Source organism: Drosophila elegans, unplaced genomic scaffold, assembly GCF_018152505.1.
Source record: "Drosophila elegans isolate 14027-0461.03 unplaced genomic scaffold, ASM1815250v1 contig_476, whole genome shotgun sequence".
NCBI classification, from domain to species: domain Eukaryota; kingdom Metazoa; phylum Arthropoda; class Insecta; order Diptera; family Drosophilidae; genus Drosophila; species Drosophila elegans.
Window position 1 is genome coordinate 11,085,805 of NW_024545863.1, and position 19,261 is coordinate 11,105,065.

Sequence of the window (19,261 nt, forward strand, 5' to 3'; positions counted from 1 at the left end):
GCTTACTAACTCAATAACTTCTAAAGTAGTAGCCAGACTTGAAAGTTTTTGCGTGTACCGATAAATATGACTAAAACACACACACTCAACCTTATAACTGAGGTCTAACCTGTTTCTGAAAGACATGACAGACTTTCGAGATCTGTGGGAGTAAGAGTGGGCGGGGCACGTTTTGAAAGAAACTTGTGCTGCGTAGGCTTAACTTGAATCTGCATGTCAAATCCCAAATCTCGTACCTCTCTAGTTTAAAATATCTCGACGATTATACGTCGATTGGCTAGATTGACTCGGCTACGGATCCTGATTAAAAGTGTATATATAATACTTTATAGGGTCGTTAACGCTTATTTTTACTTGTTACATACAATTTTAAAAGTAGACAACTTATCCAAAATGTTATATTATACGCTAAATAGTTGAAAATGTCGCTCTGCGCGCTTTGCCGTCTTGCTTTATCCAAAAAAGCCATAAAGAACCATTAAAATTGGTCCTTCGAAAATGTGTTTTTAACCTTTACAAATGCTGTTCTTGGGTACATACATGTTTTTATAAAAATTTTCCAAAAATACAGGATTGATTTAATTTCAAGAGTACTTATAGGAAAGATGATAATCAACACAAGTACATAAGTCTAGAAATATATATTTTAACATGTCATTTGTTTGGCAATAATTTGATTTTTGTGATAGAAATGTAAACCGAATGCTTTGGAAGGAACGCCACATTTACATTTAAATGAATTGAAACCATATATATTTGACATGGATCCGGATAACTTGGAGGTGGGATTGGGGGTAGCTGATGACGATTACGAGGAGTCAGAGGAGTCCAGCTTCGGCTCGATTAGCTACCAGGAGAACGATGACCATCAGTTTCAGCGTGAGGTCGAGAAGGCCATCTGCATCATGCCTCCCCGACCGGGAACTGCCTCGATGAACTACCAGGAGTTGTATATCCCCAGGAACCAGCTCACCGATGTCTACTATCCCATCCAGGAGGCCCAGCGCTGGCTCACGCTGATGGACAAGATGGGCAAACCGCACCGTTTTCCGCTGCCCACGATCCTGCCGAAAGTGATCCAAACACGCTACGTGCCCAAGCGCCATCTGCCCAAGGACGTGGAGGTGGATCGACGGCGTCGTCAATACCAGAAGATCAACCTGGTCGAGGAACTGGCCAAGGCTGGCCTGACCAACGATGTGCTCCGGCCCACCGAGGAGCAGTACAACGTGATGTCCGAATTCGCCTTCCCGCACAAATTCCCGCTTAGCTACTTCGACGACAGCAACTTCGACATCAACTCGCCGGCCGCCTGGTTCGAGCTGGGTGTCGTTGGCCAGGTCCATTACCCACTGCCGGCCAAGGCCTACCTGCCCTACCAACGCAGCCTGCTCAACTGCCAGTGGGGCATGGCGGCGGTCACTGCCCATCACGAGGATACCGGCTTGTGGACACTGCTGTCGCTGGAGGATGGCTGCACGTATACGGTGCCCAAGTTGCAGTTCATGTTCATGGCCGAGGATCCGCACAAGTATATCAAACGGTTGCAGGCCGCCGTTCACGAGCGTCACAAGGGTGAGCAACTGATGCTCATGGAGCTGATCGTCGATTGTGTCCTGCACGAGGACATCGAGTCGACGGTCTTCTATAGCTTCAAACCCATCGAGGCGGTACTGCTCGCCGCCAAGGTGTCCGAGCAATGCAAACGCCGTCTGCGTTCCGAGGTGAACTTGGTGTTCGAACGCCTGATGGCTCTCTACGAACTGGAACAGTTCATCCTGAAGATGCCCAAGGAGTTCCCGCAGTTCCGCAACATCAGCCTCAAGGAGTTCCTGCCGCGCTCCTTTGCCGTCGAGGTGTCCGGCAAGGAGCGCCTGGAGTTGCAGTCCTTGGGCATCACCATGCAGGAGAAGCGTTACGACTTCCTCAAAGCGAGTCTCTTCTACTGCGGCGGTGGAGTGGAGGCCATGGCCGGTGTGGCCATCGAGTGTCAGTATATCGAAACGTTGTCGATCTTCGTGTGCACCTTCAGCAAACCCTTGGCGCTCGCCGACTTCCTGCAGGCGCAGGAGGCGCACAGCGATAATGTGGCCAGGTATTTGAAGGTCTACTGGCCACAGAAGCTCACCGATGTCATCACGGTGGTGTTGCGGGCTTTGGGTAAGGGCTGGCTGGACATCTCGTTTGGCAACTGGACCGTCTACCTCATGTGCAAGATCTCCAGATTCATACTGCAGGTGAAGTTTCGCATGCAGGAGTCCATGGAGGTGCTACTCGGAATGTCGCTGCTCAATTTCTCGCACTTTGTCTGCGATCCGTGTCTGCAGTTTTTGGCTCTGAAGTCCAATTACAAGTGGACGAGCAACTACATCGAAACTGAGTTTCCGTTCCACAAGCCCGTGTTCGCCATGACCCTGGGCATCAGTGATGATCGCAAGGTCTTCTACTCCACCGATCCGGATGAGTTCCAACCCGGACTGGTGGAGATCTTCAAGAGGTGCCTGGAGAAGGCGGCTGGAGTGCGATGCATTGATGCGGCCGTCATGACCGCTTTGAAGTTCGCCCCGAATCTTTACATCCTGACGGTCGAGCTGATCGAGGAGAGCTTCGTGCGGGAGAACGAGCTGCTGGGCAAGTGCTATGGAAAGGCGGTGCTGCCGTTGAGGGCATATGCCCGCCTCTACGAGCGGTTCATCGACTTTTACCTGCTCAACATCAATGCGTACATGCAGGCCTATGCCCAGGCCCATAAGCCATCGTCGGAGGTCAAGCGGGACATCCTGGAGCACAAGCGTTTGAAGGAGGAGGTGCGCGAAATACTGCCGGCCTTCATAACCATCGGACCGTTCTACATCAATGTGGACACGCTGAAGCAGTTCATGATCAAGAAGCGCATCGATATCGTTAGACGGATCTTCGAGTACTATGTGGATCGGATGTACGAAACGAACGAGGCGCTACTGGACCGCTGCCTGGAAGTGTTCCGCCGCATTGCGGAGCGACCCATCAGCATTGAGCACCTGTACGAGATCCGTGACTTTGCCCTGACCGTGCCGGATGTGGTGGATGAACTGAAGGCGGACATACAGGTCATGTGGCTGGAGTACGATCTGCTGGACAGTTTCTTCTACAACCTGAGTGACCACCAGTTCGCCATGAAGTGGAACGTCTATGCCTGGCCGCATCAGATAATGGTACGCCTGTCCACGCTGAAGGATGAGCAGAAGATCGACATCGAGGAGTTCCTGCGTCAGCATGGCAGCGAATGTCAGGCATTCGAGGAGCGTCTGGAGTCCCTGAACGACGAGGTGCAGGCCTATTCGTTGGCCTTCAATCCGAACCGGGCCCAGGAGACGTCGGTGGACATCAAGAAGACGTGGGTGTTGATCAAGGAACTGCAAAAGATCAGCCAGACGCTGCAGTTTCGGCAGGAGCTCTTCGAACTGGAGCCGCTGTCCACGCAGTTCCTGGAGAGCATCATCGAGAGCTTCACGCCCTACAAGAACTTGTGGTATGCCTGTGCCAATTTCCTGAAACTGGAGGATGCCACCACGGGCAATCCGATAGCACAGCTTGACCTGGACGATGTGTGGAACAGCTTGATGAAGCTGCGCGATGAGCTAACCGAATCCGTGCAGATATTCAATGAGAAGCACGAGATAATGGAGGTGGCCTTAACGTTTATACGAAAAATTGACGATTTCATTCCGGTGTACAACAGCATAAGGGACCTGCGAAACGAGAACTGGATGTACATGCACTGGCAGGAACTGAGCGCAGTAACCGGTCAGGAGATCAAGTACACCATTGCCATGAACTATCAGTACCTGATGCGTAAGGGTATTTTGGATTTCCTGCCCCAGGTGCACATCATCTCGGAGAAGGCCAGCAACGAGGCGGAGGAGATCCAACGCGCCATCGAGGAGGAGGAGCGCCGGAAGCAGTCCGAGCTCGATGCGCTCTTGATGCGCAAACAATTGCGCAAGTGCCGCAGGGACATACTATAGGTTGTTTTTTTTTCATAAAGTCTTAATCGTACCTTAAATCGCTAACTTGTGTAAAAATGCATTCGAATTCCGTAATACGCCGTTGAATCGCAGAGAAAAAATGGGGAAAAAAGGTAGAAAAAAGCGTTTCCATGCCTATATGTATATATCAAAGAATACGTGTTTACTTAGGTACATATAATATAGATTTAGTTTAGTTTAGTTGAAAAAATATATATATGGCAGTTTTTTTTTTTTTACAAAAAATAGTTCATGTGATGCTTACGTATGGACAAATTATCACTATGATATCAGATATTTTATATGTTGAAGGTAATCGTCACAAATTTCTTACCTCGTTAAGAGGTGTTTTTGTTTGATAAAATTATAAACGTAATTCTTAAATTTGAAACCATTAATATGTTTAATAGAACTTTTAAATTTAAAAAATTAAAGAAGTTAAATATTTATATATATATTTTTTTTTTGTATTTTATATTCGGCCGATTTGAATGAAATTTATATCGTAATTCTTGCAAACTTCTGACTGAAATTATAATACCCTCTTTAAGAATACAAATAAAAAAATTATACTCTTGTAACTCTCATACTTTATTATTATATTAGTTTCTTTCAATGTGAAAGTAATGTTAAATACAAAATGAAGAATATTAAAACTATTTTTTTTATTCATTATCAATTCATTTAATTATCATTTAATAAACTCTGTAAGCTTTTCTGAAATATAAAGAAAGCCAAGTTAGATTTAGCCAGTAAAAGTTGGTTACATTCTCCAGAAACCAGGAATGAGTGAAGAAAAGTTTGTTCTACGACTTTTTAAAAAATTAATGAACTAAATATTTGAATTTTGATATTTTCGACTTTTGTTTATTTTTTTTTAACGTTTATAGCCCTTGAAATTCTTCAACTTTTGGTATATAACAACGACTAGCTTTAATACGTATTTTGTTTAAAGTGGGAATTTTTTCCATGAAAATTTATTAAGAGGTCATTGCATATTGAGATTACAGTGATATTATTTTGACTTAAATTGTTTAATTCGTTAAATTTCAGTGACTCATACAAAACATTTGCTCACGAGACCAGATTGATCGAAACAACGATTCTCAGCCGGTATCGACAGACGCCAAACTATCGTCTCAACATAACATTAACAGCGTGCTGTTAGGCGCGCGCACAGTTTTAGGCATTTCGTCAATTGATTCTGATTCTTGGGGCGGAACCAACGGAATGCTTGATAAATGTAAGCTAGAACTGGAATGGAATCGATAACAGACCGCATGAACTGGAGAGATATTTCTGTTCTATACTTGTTAGAGATGGAAAAACATCGATGATGCCCAGACAAGTATTAGCGATGTGTTGAAAACATCGATAACATCGATGCGAGCATCGATTCCACATCTAAAATTTCGCCCCAACGCATTGGATTCTGAGCGGTTTCTTGAGGATTTCTGAGGATACGACCATGGCGGACGACACCAACGAGGACAGCTGGCTGTATGGCACCTCGAACCCGGACTCGACGACCAACGAGCTGGGCAACGGCGGGGACTCGCTGACGGCGGAGCACGAGGCTGCGGCAGAAGCTCAGGCCTTGGCCGCAGTGGTTGCCGGCGAAAAGCCGGGCACCTCGTCCGGGTCCGATCCCGCCGGGGATTCGCCTCGCTATCCCAAGGAGGAGGTGCCCGAGTACACGGAGTTCGACGACCCGGCGCAGGAAATGGAGGAGGACGAAGAGGCTCTGCCGGACACCACGGACAGCCGGAGTAGGAGAGAGCGCGACCGGGACAGGGATCGGGATCGTGGTCGGTTTGCAGACCGAGCCGACGCCCATTCCTCTCCTGAGGATCCCGAGGACGAGGAGATGGTCGATGCTCCCAGCTCCCGGAGGGAGCGTAACGGCTCAGGGTCCGACGAGGACGACGACGATGACTCGGACGATGACATCAACGTGGTCATCGGAGACATTAAGCAGGCACCCAGCTACAACATCAAGCAGCGACCCAATCTGTTGGCCGGCGGCACCGGAGCCGCCGGAGACAAGGCTAAGCCGACGGGCCAGGCGGGCAAGTTCAGCATCGAGGACTTCGAGGGCGCCGGCACCATAAACGGGGTGGCCGTCCACGAGTTCAGCATCGACTCGCTGGAGGAGAAGCCGTGGCGCAAGCCGGGAGCGGACATCACGGACTACTTTAACTACGGCTTCAACGAGGAGACGTGGCGGGCGTACTGCGAACGGCAGAAACGCTTCCGGGTGGCGGAGAGCGGCGTCGGACTGGCCAGTCTCACGCAGAACGTCAGCCAGAACACGCCCATTGGAATTCTAGCGGACGGCGGTATGGGCATGGGTCCGCCCGGAATGCACGGCATTCAGTCCATGGTGGGAATGGGCGGAGAGGGTGGCATGCAGATGCCGCCGCCTGGAATGCCGCCACCCATGATGCAGCACCAGTCGCGATCAGGAATGGGACTGATGCAACGCCCGCCCAGGCCCATCTCGACCACGGGCGGCGACCGTGGCGGCGATCGGGAGAGAGGCGTCAAGGAGAATGCCATTCAGGTGATGACCGCCGAGTGCCGGGAGTATTCACGTGGTGGCCTGGGACCCATGGCGCCCAATTTCCCGCTGCCCGGAGCCTCTGAAGAACCCTTCTTCCACGAGCCAGAGCCCTTCGACTACGGCTACGAACCCACACAGGAGTCGCAGTGGGGCAGCGACAATGCCGGCTGGGTGCCCAGCGGGATCAAGGAGTTGACTCCGGGCCACGCCCATATGCAGCAGCCGCCGCCTGGGATGCCGCCTCCCGGCATGAGCGTACCACCGCCACAGATGGGCGGCCCGCCACCCAATTTACGCGGCATGATGCCGCCCAACATGCGCATGCCACCAAATATGAGTGAGTTCTGGACAGGAAGACCCATCATATCCTTGGCTTATCCGTGTTTTTCTTGTTGCAGATATGGGACCGCCGCCAGGCATGATGATGGGAGGCAACGGACCGCCACAGATGCGAATGGGCATGGCACCGCCACAGAGGATGACCATGGGCGGTAAGAATAAAGCAAAGTTTAGAGGGATATTTTAAGATCAACGTAATATAGGTTTGAGATTAACCAGGGTACAGCTTTCAGTTTCGTTCCAATTGGTAAATTTCCCTGAGGATTTTATAAAACAAAACGATTAAAAAAGATGAGAAGGAAAAAAAATATCTTTATTTTTAAGATTTCATTAAAAAGTTAAGGCAAAACTTTTTTTTTTAAGATAATTTCAAACATTTCTAAACGGAATATAAGTCCTTAGGAAAATGAATTTTTATATAACAGTCCTGCACAACTGGAGCTTAAGATCAGATCATAATTTGTTTAGATATGACTCTAAAATTGTAGGTCATGAAATTGTTGAATAACAGCATAACAGCATAGCATAAAATATGATTCCAATTAGCCTTCAGCACAATTGGCTCAAAGAGCGCCCATTATTCGAACATGAAAAGCTCAGACTATTCTATTATACTTCCAAAAAAGCAAACATAGCAGGATGAGCTTACTAAAATTATTTTGCTTATTTTAAAAAATTTAAAAAACATTTTCGCTAATGCTTTATACTAAAATATTTCAATATACTCCTTAACGGTCTAATTGCAAAGAACTGGTAAATATTATCTAAATGTCTATCATGACTAAGATAATCGAATCGAAAACGGTGTGGTCTTGATTACTCAAACTGTTTTTTTTTTTTAATTTAGGCCTGTGGAATTCTAAATTTTGTGAAATTTTTCAGAAAGATTTTTCTCTTTTTATTAAAATAAATAATCTCTTAGTCAAATCAAAGGTATGTAGATCTTGTTATGTTTGTATCCTGGCTAAATGATTAAAAGCAACGTATATTATGCAGTTGAAATTAAAAACAAGACTATAAGATACCCGTTACTCAGCTAACAAATTTCCAATTAATTATTCTTTCACAAAACGATTAAATACATTTTTTACTACTTTTGTATTAAGGACTTTAAAGTTTTATTACCTTAGTGTTAACATTAAACGAATTCTAATTGATTTGTGTCATCTATATTTCAGACCGTGGCGGCTACGAGGATGATCGTGAGCGCAGAAGGCGAGAGAAGGACAAGTTGTTGAAAAAAGATCAGGTAAGTGTCAAATAGGAATTATAGAATTATAGCGTAATCACGAATATGTATTTACATATACAGCTGCGAAAGGACTTCCTGGACATGCTGCGGGAGCGCCACGATATTGAGAGGCATACAAGGTGGTATGACATCAAGAAGAAGTTCGAGGCGGACCCGAGGTACCGTGCCCTGGACTCGTCCTATCGCGAGGAGTACTTCGAAGACTACCTGCATCTGCTGAAGGAGGAGAAGCGTAAGGAGCGCGACCTAAAGGAACGCGAGCGACATCGCGACAAGGAGCGATCTCGTGATAAGGACAAGGATAAGGAGAAGGACAAAGAAAAGGATAAGGATAAGGAGAAAGAAAAAGATAAGGAAAAGGACAAAGACAAAGACAAGGATAAGGATAAGGAAAAGGATAAGGACAAAGACAAGGAGAAAGACAAAGAGAGCTCACGTCGAGAACGCTCCAGATCCCGCGAAAAGTCCAGCCGTCGCAAGTCCAAGTCCCGCGAGAAAGATCGAAGCGAGCGAAGTAGCAAGAGCAGCAGCACCGCACCTTCCTCCAGTCGCAGCGAGAAGAAGAAGTCACATCGCAAGGATAAAGAGGAGGAGGAGTAGCATTTGTTAAGGTACTATACGAAAGACGATTGTGAAGCGAGCTGACCTGAGCTGCCCACCATACAAATTAAACCATACAAAACAATCCAAAATAAGTGAAAAATTTATAAATACTTTCAATAAAAGAAGAAACTCAAAAGCAATACGAGGACTGTTTAAAAAGATAAAAAGTCAAATACAGTTAAATAAATATCGTATTTAATAAGAATTTGGACTGGTCTTACTTTTATAACTGGTATAAAAGTAGAGTAAAACGGTGTAGTCGTTGAAAAGTATGTAACAGCGTTTCCGACACTATAAAGTATATATATATATTTCTGATCAGGATCAATAGCCGAGTCGATCTAGTCATGTCCGTTCGTATGAATGACGAGATATCGGAAACTATAACAGCTAGATATTTGGGATTTGTAATGCAGATTATAGTAATTCTCTGATTACAGATCGTTTTGGTAAAACTAGAAAATAAATATTTTTATTAGCAGTCAAGTCGACAAGAGCATTTCCGTCTGTCTGTATCAATGGGATTTACTTTATTAGTTTGAAAGCCATCTGCACATAAATTCCGCAATTGTCGTTTTTGTAAGATTTCGGCTTGATGAAGTTTACTTTCTTGACCGTTTTGTATGTTTAATTGAATACAAACTATCCCGATTTAAATATCTGCATAGTTAAATATTTTCAATAAAAACTATCCTGTTGAAGATACGCGATATCAAAAAAGTATTTACTTAAAGGGTAGATGCTGTCCATATATCACATAGTCAAAGTTTTGGACATTATTTTTACCTTTTTATTTTTGTTGTTTCCACAAAGTGAATGCTATCCAGTTTTTATGTCTGGGAAATTACAGATAACAACTTCAATTGCAATTTTATAGTGTTTATGTATTTATTTATTTGTTTATGCATTCATGTGTTGATTCTGGCGGAGAATGAAACATTTGAGTTACAAAAGCACTTAAACAAAGAGTGACTGCCATATAAATGCGGTCTTAATTAACTGGAAATGTTGTTTCACAGACAAATGAACGACACAGGGAAAGTACACATATTTTATTATTCTGCTGAGTTTTTAGTGTTCGGTTTTGCCTTAATTGACATAGTAATTGTCGTAAATTTGAGCAGCTTTTAACGATTTGCCAAATGAATACAGAGTAAATTAAATGGTTGATTGATGTGATCTGATCATTCTTAAAGCTAAATTGGTTACAAAATGTTTGTGAGTTAGTTGACTTGGCTTGGAATTGCGTACCGCTGGAATTAGGTAGAAACTCGATTCTATATGTATGCACGTATATAGGTATGTATTATAACTGATATTTTAGTTTGATTTTCTCTATGTGGATATTTATAGCTTATGTTGGACACACACGCACTGGATGAGAGTAGATTACAATACAACTAGGCTATCGTAGAGCGGTTACAAAATATATCATATATCATAGACATGGAGACAAACCATAGTCGATCCCATTGGGAATCCTACTCTTCATTTAGTTTGCGTTCATTTAAAAGTAACAACGATTGTCTTTAGAAAACTAAATTCACATTTGCGATGCTTATTTCATAGATATTTTTGAATGTCCGCTATGTTTCCTAATATTTCCGCAAAGTTTAAGATCTAGTTATTACTTTGTTTTTGCAAGGAACATCAAGTAGGTATTTACCTTTAGTATCCTACCATTAGTTTAATCGAAAATCCACTCGAGTGGAACAACAAAAATCAGCCCGGTTGCTTAGATCAATAATGTAGTCATTGTGATTAGAGGGAGTGGTTTCTGAATGAATTTAAACAGTTCAAGATTGAGTCTATGCAAAACATTTTTAAATTTTAAAGGAATGGCTTAACTCTTTCGTTACCAGCATTTTTAAGAACATTGTTTTGTTGTTCAACTTATTATAAAGGTTGTAAGAAACCAAAAATATGAGGTAGTAAATCATTGAGGAAATGCTAATAATATTCACATAATTATTTGTATGACATTTTTAAAAGTGATAAAATTTAATTTGAAAAAAATTATTATTTATTTTTTTGTATGAGCACTGATAATTCGATCCCGGTTAACATAAATGAAAAGCCTAAAATTTTTAAATCGAACCGAATCGAAAAAGAAAAAAAAAACACAAAAAATTGGAAAAGTTTTGGAAAAACATAAACGCCTACGGAAACTGGATTTTTTTTACTAATTGAATAAAGTTCAGATCTACAAACTATCAAAGTCTATACACGGATATACTTGACAGACATGACATGTTAAATATGTTACTATATATTAAAAAAAAGAAAGATTAAAAAAAAAACATGTAATATAAAACAATCCATTATTACATTGGTAACATTGTTTTGAAATGAAACTAATTCTGGTTGGATCTAGGGTCTATGTATTCGATTTGGCGTAACGCTGATTTTTGCTATGGACGATCGACAGTAACTGGGGTATTAGCCACACATCTTGAACTAATGCTCAACTAAATTGTACTTTCATTTGCTGCTGGAACCTAGCTGGCATGCATCGAGGTACTTTGCTTTCCACATCACAACATTTTTAAATCATTACCATTCACATTCACACTCACAATCACAATCACACTCACTCTGCATTCTGGGTTGAGTCGATTTCTGGGCGGACTTGTGGAAATCGTTGGGAAATGTAGTTCATGGTATCACCTAATATTACAGACTTGAGAACTTTTAAATAAATATGTCTTGAAAGAAAGATATTTTTATAACATAAATTAACATAAATAATTATCATTTGTTATTAATTAAATTAATTTAAATTTGTTTAACTGAAAAAATAGTTAAAAGCTAGTTAAATATCAATTACATATCAATAGATTTTGCTACCATTAGAGCAAAAAAAAAATATTATATAAATAAATATATAAATATAAACATGAGAAAAAAATCAATTGGAAAACTAATGGGAATGTGATGTTAAATATTTTTTTTTAAAATCGTAGCTTGGGAAACGAAGTGGTTAATTGTGATCTTAAAGTCTTTACTTCTGGCAAACGATTTAGTTGCAAATCTTTTTGCCAGTGGGACAATGGTGTTGCACAACATTTTCCCCCATTACGATATCTAAAACCAAAAGTCACTACCAATCACTCACAAACACACACACACACATACACACACAGTCAAACTGGGTTCGGATGAGACCTAAAGCTTTGATCGGCGCCCTTTCCTTGGGGGCCTTAGATTGTGCCCTATCTGCTCAGCAGCTGCTCCGCATTGAGGGTCAACTCTGGGCCGACATGGGTGCCATTATTGTTGTTGGCCGTGGCTCCGTGGGAGTGGGTGGCACTGCTGCCGTGGGCATGCAAACCGTTCAAGGTCCTTGAGGGGGCCGGCGAGGTGGGGGCGGAGAGCTGTGGCGGACTGAGGGGGGACAGCGTTGGCGACTGTGCCTCCAGCGTCGAGGGCGGACTGCGATTGAGGTTGCTGTCCAGACTGCTGTGGTGCTGGGAGGAGGCCGGCGACAGCGGGATCTCTTCGATCTTCTCCAGATCCTGGGTAATCGAGGCGGAGTTCTGCTTGTGGGCCCGCGTCAGCGTGCCCTTGGGACTGCGTGAGGTGTCGTGCAGCAGTGGTATGTCCAGCATGGAGGTCTTGGTTACACCACCAACACCCCCACCCCCACCACCAGCACCCCCCACCAAGGCCGCATAGGTGGAGGCCTGGAGGGAGTGCTGGTGGTGGTGCTGCTGCTGCTCTCCCTTCGCCTGCTGGTCATCGCGATCCAAGCTGAACTGCCGACGCAGCAGGCGACTGGAGCCGGGCTTGCTATCGAACCGGGCCGGTCCGCTCCCACACCCGCTCCCGGTGGCCGAGGAACAGGTGCCACCGCCACCCTGTCCCCCGCCCTGTCCGCCCCCCGCCCCGCCCACCGCACCGCCAGCCGCAGTGCCGTACAGGTACTTGCCGTCATAGAACTGGGTGAGATTGCTCTCGCTGGGACTGAGGCATTTGTAGTGATTGTACGGCGAACTGAGGTCCATCATCTCCTCGATCTTCTTGTAGAGACGCGAACTGGAGCCGCCCGTGGAGTTCGGCAGCCGGTTGAAGCTGTTCGGATTGAGCAGGTTGTCCGGCGTCAATTCGGAGAGCTTGCGCGACTGCGGACTGGCACTGCTGGGCGTCGTCTTGCCCGGAAACTCCGGACAGAGGGTGGCATTGGGGCTGATCGTGTTGGTGGAGTTCGAGTCCAGGGAGTACGAGTTGGGCAGATTGGCCCCGGAGCCCAGATCCGCGTTGGTGGGCGGCGTTATCTCGACCTTCACCTCCACGGACTCGCCCGCCAGCGAAGAGCTCTGCGAGGAGGAGGGATTCGTGCTCGTCCGGGATTTGTTGGCCTGCGCCTTCAGGGTTATCGAGTTGCGGATCAGGGACTCATCCAAGCTGTGAACGACCGTTAAAGGGGTATTACTGAAATGCTCAAATAAAACGAGGTTTAACATACCCGTGTGACTCCCTAATGAGTTTGGTGAAATGCAGGCGTTAAGAGGTTAACATTTGATTAGAGCGCAGTTCATTTACAATTGTTAAAGACAACATAAAACATTTTGTTAGTCACTGTCTTATCAATATGCTGCTAATAAAGTATTATACTAATAGTAGGCACCTCCAATTTGGCTATTTTTTTTTTTTGCTTTTTCATTCCAAAAAAGTTTTAAAGAAATATATGTGATACAACTTGTAGTCACTTTCAACTTCAAACCTAAATATTGATTCAATCAGACAATAGACCTTGTGTTGGTTAAACTTCTTATTACAAGTCAATCTATTTTAAAATTGGCTATATGAATCAAAAATTGTATTACAACAAATGTTTGATTATGCCATAGTTCTTTCTCGATATTCGATTTGAAGACTCTGGTTTGCCGGAGTTCTTATGATGTATGCAAATAATTTTTTTTTGTCCATCTTTGCCATAGAAAAATAGACTTATTACTTTAAGAACAACGTTCGAAGGGTTTACGTTTTTTGAGTGCTAAGATATATTTTCCTTTATCACGTCACGATTTTGTTAGACAAACAATTCCTAGGGTGAGTCACAACAAAGTTGCTTTTTATAATGTGGTGAAAAAAACCGATTAATATTTTTCAAGTATTTTTTTTTGTAATGGATGGCATGCCCTTGCAAATAGGCCACCCGAACGACCCATCCGTTTTTCTTCTACAGCCATTTAAAAACTTAACTTTTTCGTGGGCCACCCTGTACAAAGACTGCGACCAGAAATATGTTTTTTAAGAGTTGTTTTAGAAGTGTTTTAAAATGGAAAATACGTAAAATGATATATGTTTACCCAATAGGCGGTGGTGCCGGCAGCGGCTTATCGAAGCCCTTTTTTCCCAGCAGCCAAAAGGTGTTCATCATGCCCTTGCCCTTGATGTCGATCAGGCCTCTTGGCTCGATGGCATAGCCGCCACGAGCCTCCAGTCGATCTCTGGTTTCCTGGGACATATGGATGCGCCAGGAGGATCCTATGGAAAAGAAATATATCGAGTTGGAAGCATTGAGCAAAATGAGTGGTTGCACGCAGTTACCGGTGGACTCCATTCGCGATGCCGTATTGACTGTGTCGCCAAACAAACAGTATCTGGGCATCGTGAGACCCACCACCCCGGCACAACAAGGACCCGTGTGGAGGCCGATCCTCAGTTGGAGTGGAACGCCGGGCAGGTGCTTCACATTGAAGCGACCACTCTGATGCAGCAGGTCCAAGGCCATGGTGGCTATCTGCTCGGCATGATCGGGTATTTTCACGGGTAGTCCGCTCACCACCATATAGGCATCTCCAATTGTCTCCACCTAAAGGAAGAATATTAAGAAAATAAAAGAGAAAAAAGTAACAATGTTTCTTTAATTACAAATAATTAAAAAGTTCGATTTATTTTAAATTAAGAGATATAATGAGTTGCAATTAATTGAGAATAATGAATAGTTTTGTACTTACTTTATACACATTGTAGGCATTGATCGTGGCATCGAATATTGTGTAGAGATCGTTGAGCAAATCCACAACCTGTACGGGACTGCAATGGGCGGCGATTGTTGTAAAACCAACAATGTCGCTAAAGTATATGGTTACGTCGGAAAATTCTTCCGGGTCGACGGCCAAGCCCATCTTTAGTTTCTCAGCAACCGAGCTGTGGATTTAAGGATTTAAATATATATATATTATGTGCTAATTAAAATATTATATTAATTACACATTGGCGGAATATTACCTTGGCAACATGCGATTCAGCAGCTGTTCAGTCTTCTTTCGTTCAATGTCCAGTTGCTCGGTGCGTTCCCGAATCAACTCCTCCAGGTTGTTTGAGTACTTCTCGAGCATTTGGAACATGGTGTCCACAAAGTTCACCTTGCGTCCATGGTTTAGCATCTTAAAGCGCTCATAAACCCTAAAATGGGTAAATAAATCACAGAAACTGTAGTTAATTGAAAAAATAAAAAACTTAAAACTTAACTGAGCTGCTGGCAATAAAAACTTAAAACTGAAGCACTGAGGCACAATAAAAAGAACCATTTAAATTAATCGGACAACTATTGTTCTTAGGTGCTATTCCCTTCTGGCTGAAGTGTTCTTCATATTCACAATAGTAGAAGTTGTGCAAGTACTACACTGGTAAAAAAAATGGAATAGTAAAAATAAATATGCGCATATTAAATTGTAAAATGCATATTTCATATTTAAAGTAAATACAAAAATATTAAAATTAAATACAAAACATATTAAATTCCATAATTTAATATTAAAATATTTAAATCAAAGATGCGCCGTATTTAACTTAAATTTATTTCATATTAATTTAGATACGGTTTCTACTTAAATTAAATATTTTAATGTTTCATGTTTCATAATTACTTTAAATACGATTTGTAGTTAAATTAAATGTTTTAATATATAAAACAAATACGCATCGTGTTTAATTTAACTATGAACATTTTTTAACTTAAATATGGACCAAATTTAAATTAAATATTAAAAATATTTAACATTACTCTGAAAATATTTAAACTAAATACGAAAATAAAATTAATATGGTGCATATTTACAGTAAATAGAAATCGCAATGGATAAAAATCAAAACGAAAAATATTTAAATTGAGTACAATATATTTAAGTTTACTACGTTTTATTTACCAGTGTAGCTTTTGCGAAATCCAAAGTAAAATACCTTCATAGCCTACACTTATTTCTATAACTCCCAAGTAGCCACTACTTACGAGTTGAAATCGGGACGCATGTCGGGCTGCTCGGCCCAGCACTGGCGCATGATATTGATGGCCTCCGGAGGAGCGGCTCCTTTGGACACGGAGGGCCGGATCAGCGGCGGAGGCTTCTTGATCTTGGCTATTATTTCCTCGGGGGCCAGGGAGAGCATGCAGTAGGGCTCTCCCCTGACCACCACCTCCTGCATGATGATCCCGAAGGAGTAGACGTCGCCGAGCTGGGTGCCCAACTGGGTGCGTCCGTGCTGGTGGTGATGGTGGTGCTGTTGCTGGTGGAGCTTCATGCTGCGCAGCAGCTCCGGAGCTGTCCACAGCAGCTCCTTGGCACTTCGGGGCCTGGGCGGCAGACCCTGGGATTCGTAGAACGAGTTCAGGCCGTAGTCGGTGATCTTGAGGACCCACCGGGCGTCCACTACGCAGTTCCTGGAGGTCAAGGCCCCATGGACCCTCAGGGGAGAGGTGTGCAGGTACCGCATGCCCCTCACCAGATCCGTGAGTAGACTCAGCCGGAACGACCAGTCCAGCTTGATTTCGTCCATGATGAGGACGTCCTGAAGCGATCCCCTGGAGCAGTAGTCGAAGACCATGGCCGTGCGGTTGGGATCGGATAGCCAGCCAATTAGAGGATTAATGTTCTCATGCCTCAGACCATGGGCCATTACGAGTAGATCCATCGCTTTGGTGCGCAGCTCCACGGAGCCGTTCATGTGCACCTCCTTCAGCTGGACGAGATCACCGTTGTAGCGGGCCCTCATGTCCAGATGGGCGGGATTGTGCCTGGCCAGGCTGCCCGTGGCGGAGGACACCCCCTTGCCATTCGCCGTGGCCGTGATGGCTCCAGCTGAACCAGCTGCGCCGGGTATCACGAATCCCAGATTCTTTAGCGAGCCAATGGAGCCTTTCAAAAGATCTGGTTTATCCACTTCGGGTCCACCAAACTCCTGCAGCTGCTGCAGCCAACAACAGAGCATGGCCTCAATGCCCTCATCAACCTGAAATCGTCTGGAAGTTGTAGACGCAGCTTAGGACGAGGGTAGGGGTACTCACCCTTCGGGAATCCACGGGGAAGACAAAGTCGCTGGAGGAAAGGACTATCTTGTTGGGTCCCTTGGAGAGACGCTTCCGTAAGAAGTAATTCCTGCACGGGTTACAATATTTATTTAATTAGAAACATAATAAAATACTTTTCAAACATTATCGTACAAAATCTTCCGAGCTTTCAAAAATGTACCCAAACAGAAAAATATCAAACAGTAAAAAAAACAGATTTACAAATTTCAATATAATGGTCCCCACAAAACAATCGGAGTTTAGGTGGCGCCATCTATCGAGCTGCATAACCAACACCCCACGCTAACAGTTCTTTCGTTCTGTGTCTATACATCAGCGATTACCGGCAGAGCAGCGGCCTAATAGCGGCCGAGCAGCGGCAGAGGGCCGGTCGAGGACTTAATAACTTCTAAAATTATAGCTCAATTTTTAAAATTCTTGTGTCTACCGATAGATGTGACCAAAACACACACACAGGGTACAACAGCTAAGGTCTATCATGTTTCAGAGCGACGTAACAGACGTGTTAAGTGTTTCGCGATTTGTGAAGAATCTGCGTGCTAAATTCCAAATCTCTAGCTTTTGTAGTTTTCGAGATCTTCATACAAACGGAGAGTTGTTTTTGGTTACTTTAAAGGCAACGTAAGTTGTTCGTTCCTAGGCATTTCAGGCTTAAATTAACAGTTGTCGCCAAACCTTCCAAGCGGTAAGATCTTTCACCTTCGACAGATGCAATCTGCATCTATTAAACCCCATCCGTTAACGCACTACCCGAATAAGCGACCTTGGGTAGATGAAGACGAGAGCATAAAAAAATTTTACTACTACTACCTACTTAATGGCTCCCAGCAGTTCGACTTGGTCCTTCCTGCTTCTGGCCACAAACTTGGAGGAAAAAAGAGAAGCCTGCAAAACCGCAAATTCATGCAGCAATTGTTATGCCAGAAGTTTGCCACGTGGACACAGCCAAGTTTAGTTAAGTGTGTTAGGGGCATTAATGGGCTGACCACAATGTGAAGAAGAAAAACTCTGCGGACACACGTGTGCCGGTTGTTAACTAGATTTCGAACTTCCTTCCACAAAAAAAAAGAGAAATAGGAGTTTCGCTTTGCATTCTGTGGTCTTATTTATAGTATAACTCAACTCATTACAGTTAAAGAAGGTCTAAAAGCGGTAAAGGGTAACACCCAGTCTAAGCAAATATTAAACAGACTATTTTAAATGTCGTTTTTAAAATGAATTTTCTCGGGCAGGGTAATTTCATGGGCTAATCTAGAGATTAAGCAGCGTTCTTTGTTATTTTATATTTATACAAATTAGTTTACTAATATAAATTGAGCATACAATTTAAATAAAATATTTCCAAACAATGAGTATGTTTTATCCCAATTTTCTATCTCTTATAGTTTTCGATTAGTCAACTATGACTATATGACTAGATCGGTCAGAAAAGTTTATTAAAATTTTAAAATTATTATACACCGCTTCTATTAAGTGGATCTCCCAAGAGTATTTGCAACATCGTTATCCTAGAGTTGTTTTCTATTTGTCCAGCGTTTACTTGTTTCTCGTTTGCCCACACAGGTGTGTCCATCCTTCCTTCGTATCTCAAATGCTGGTTTTTAAAAATGAATTTTCACGGACAGGGTTAGTTCATGAGTTAATCTAACGATTAATTGCCTTTTCTGTTATTTTATATTTATCAAATTAGTTTCCCAACAAATTAGTACTACACAGTGGAGTAGGCTCTTGAGCATACAATTTAAATAAAATATTTCGAAACAATTAGTATGTTTAATCCCATTTTGCTATCTCTTATAGTTTTCGATTAGTCAACTATGACTATATGACTAGATCGGTCAGAAAAGTTTATTCAAATTTTAAAATTATTTTACACCGCTTCTATTAAGTGGATCTCCCAAGAGTATTTGCAACATCGTTATCCTAGAGTTGTTTTCTATTTATCCAGCGTTTGCTTGTTTCTCGTTTGCCCACACAGGTGTGTCCTTCCTGGCCTGGTTGGCCATTTGTTGTTTGGTTTAAGCTGCCCTGTTTTGCTTCGTGTCGCTCTCGCTAATTAAAACTTCATGAGTTGCTTTTTAGTGAACGGGAGTGATGGAAAATAAATATCTCGGTTGTTGCGGCTTTAAGTTGGCGGCAATGTAAAACTAGTTTAATTTCTGGTGCGCCCATGTTGAGGT

General features: G+C 43.3%; 3 protein-coding genes across 3 annotated transcripts in view; 2 read left to right on the forward strand and 1 right to left on the reverse strand.

Moving 5' to 3' along the window:
* The first annotated feature begins 695 nt into the window (after positions 1–695).
* On the forward strand, positions 696–4,317 carry LOC108141244 (dynein heavy chain 1, axonemal). The gene has a single exon (XM_017264501.2). It carries the CDS (start codon positions 762–764, stop codon positions 4,005–4,007), a length of 3,246 nt encoding a protein of 1,081 aa, XP_017119990.1. The 5' UTR covers positions 696–761; the 3' UTR covers positions 4,008–4,317.
* A 1,052-nt stretch (positions 4,318–5,369) lies between these two features.
* On the forward strand, positions 5,370–8,966 carry LOC108141209 (pre-mRNA 3'-end-processing factor FIP1). The gene is made up of 4 exons (XM_017264457.2): positions 5,370–6,907; positions 6,969–7,061; positions 8,088–8,158; positions 8,222–8,966. The coding sequence occupies exons 1-4, from the start codon at positions 5,476–5,478 to the stop codon at positions 8,759–8,761; spliced, it is 2,136 nt and encodes a 711-aa protein (XP_017119946.1). The 5' UTR covers positions 5,370–5,475; the 3' UTR covers positions 8,762–8,966.
* A 603-nt stretch (positions 8,967–9,569) lies between these two features.
* LOC108141170 (retinal guanylyl cyclase 1) overlaps positions 9,570–19,261 on the reverse strand; it is a 63,316-nt gene continuing 53,624 nt past the window's right edge. Inside the window, exons 8-15 of the mRNA XM_041709442.1 lie at positions 17,058–17,148; positions 16,005–17,002; positions 15,002–15,178; positions 14,728–14,920; positions 14,318–14,582; positions 14,077–14,254; positions 13,230–13,241; positions 9,570–13,168 (exon numbers count right to left, since the gene is read on the reverse strand). Of these exons, the coding sequence (XP_041565376.1) occupies positions 11,977–13,168; positions 13,230–13,241; positions 14,077–14,254; positions 14,318–14,582; positions 14,728–14,920; positions 15,002–15,178; positions 16,005–17,002; positions 17,058–17,148 (3,106 nt within the window). The 3' untranslated portion in view covers positions 9,570–11,976. The remainder of the gene's footprint in view (positions 13,169–13,229; positions 13,242–14,076; positions 14,255–14,317; positions 14,583–14,727; positions 14,921–15,001; positions 15,179–16,004; positions 17,003–17,057; positions 17,149–19,261) is intronic.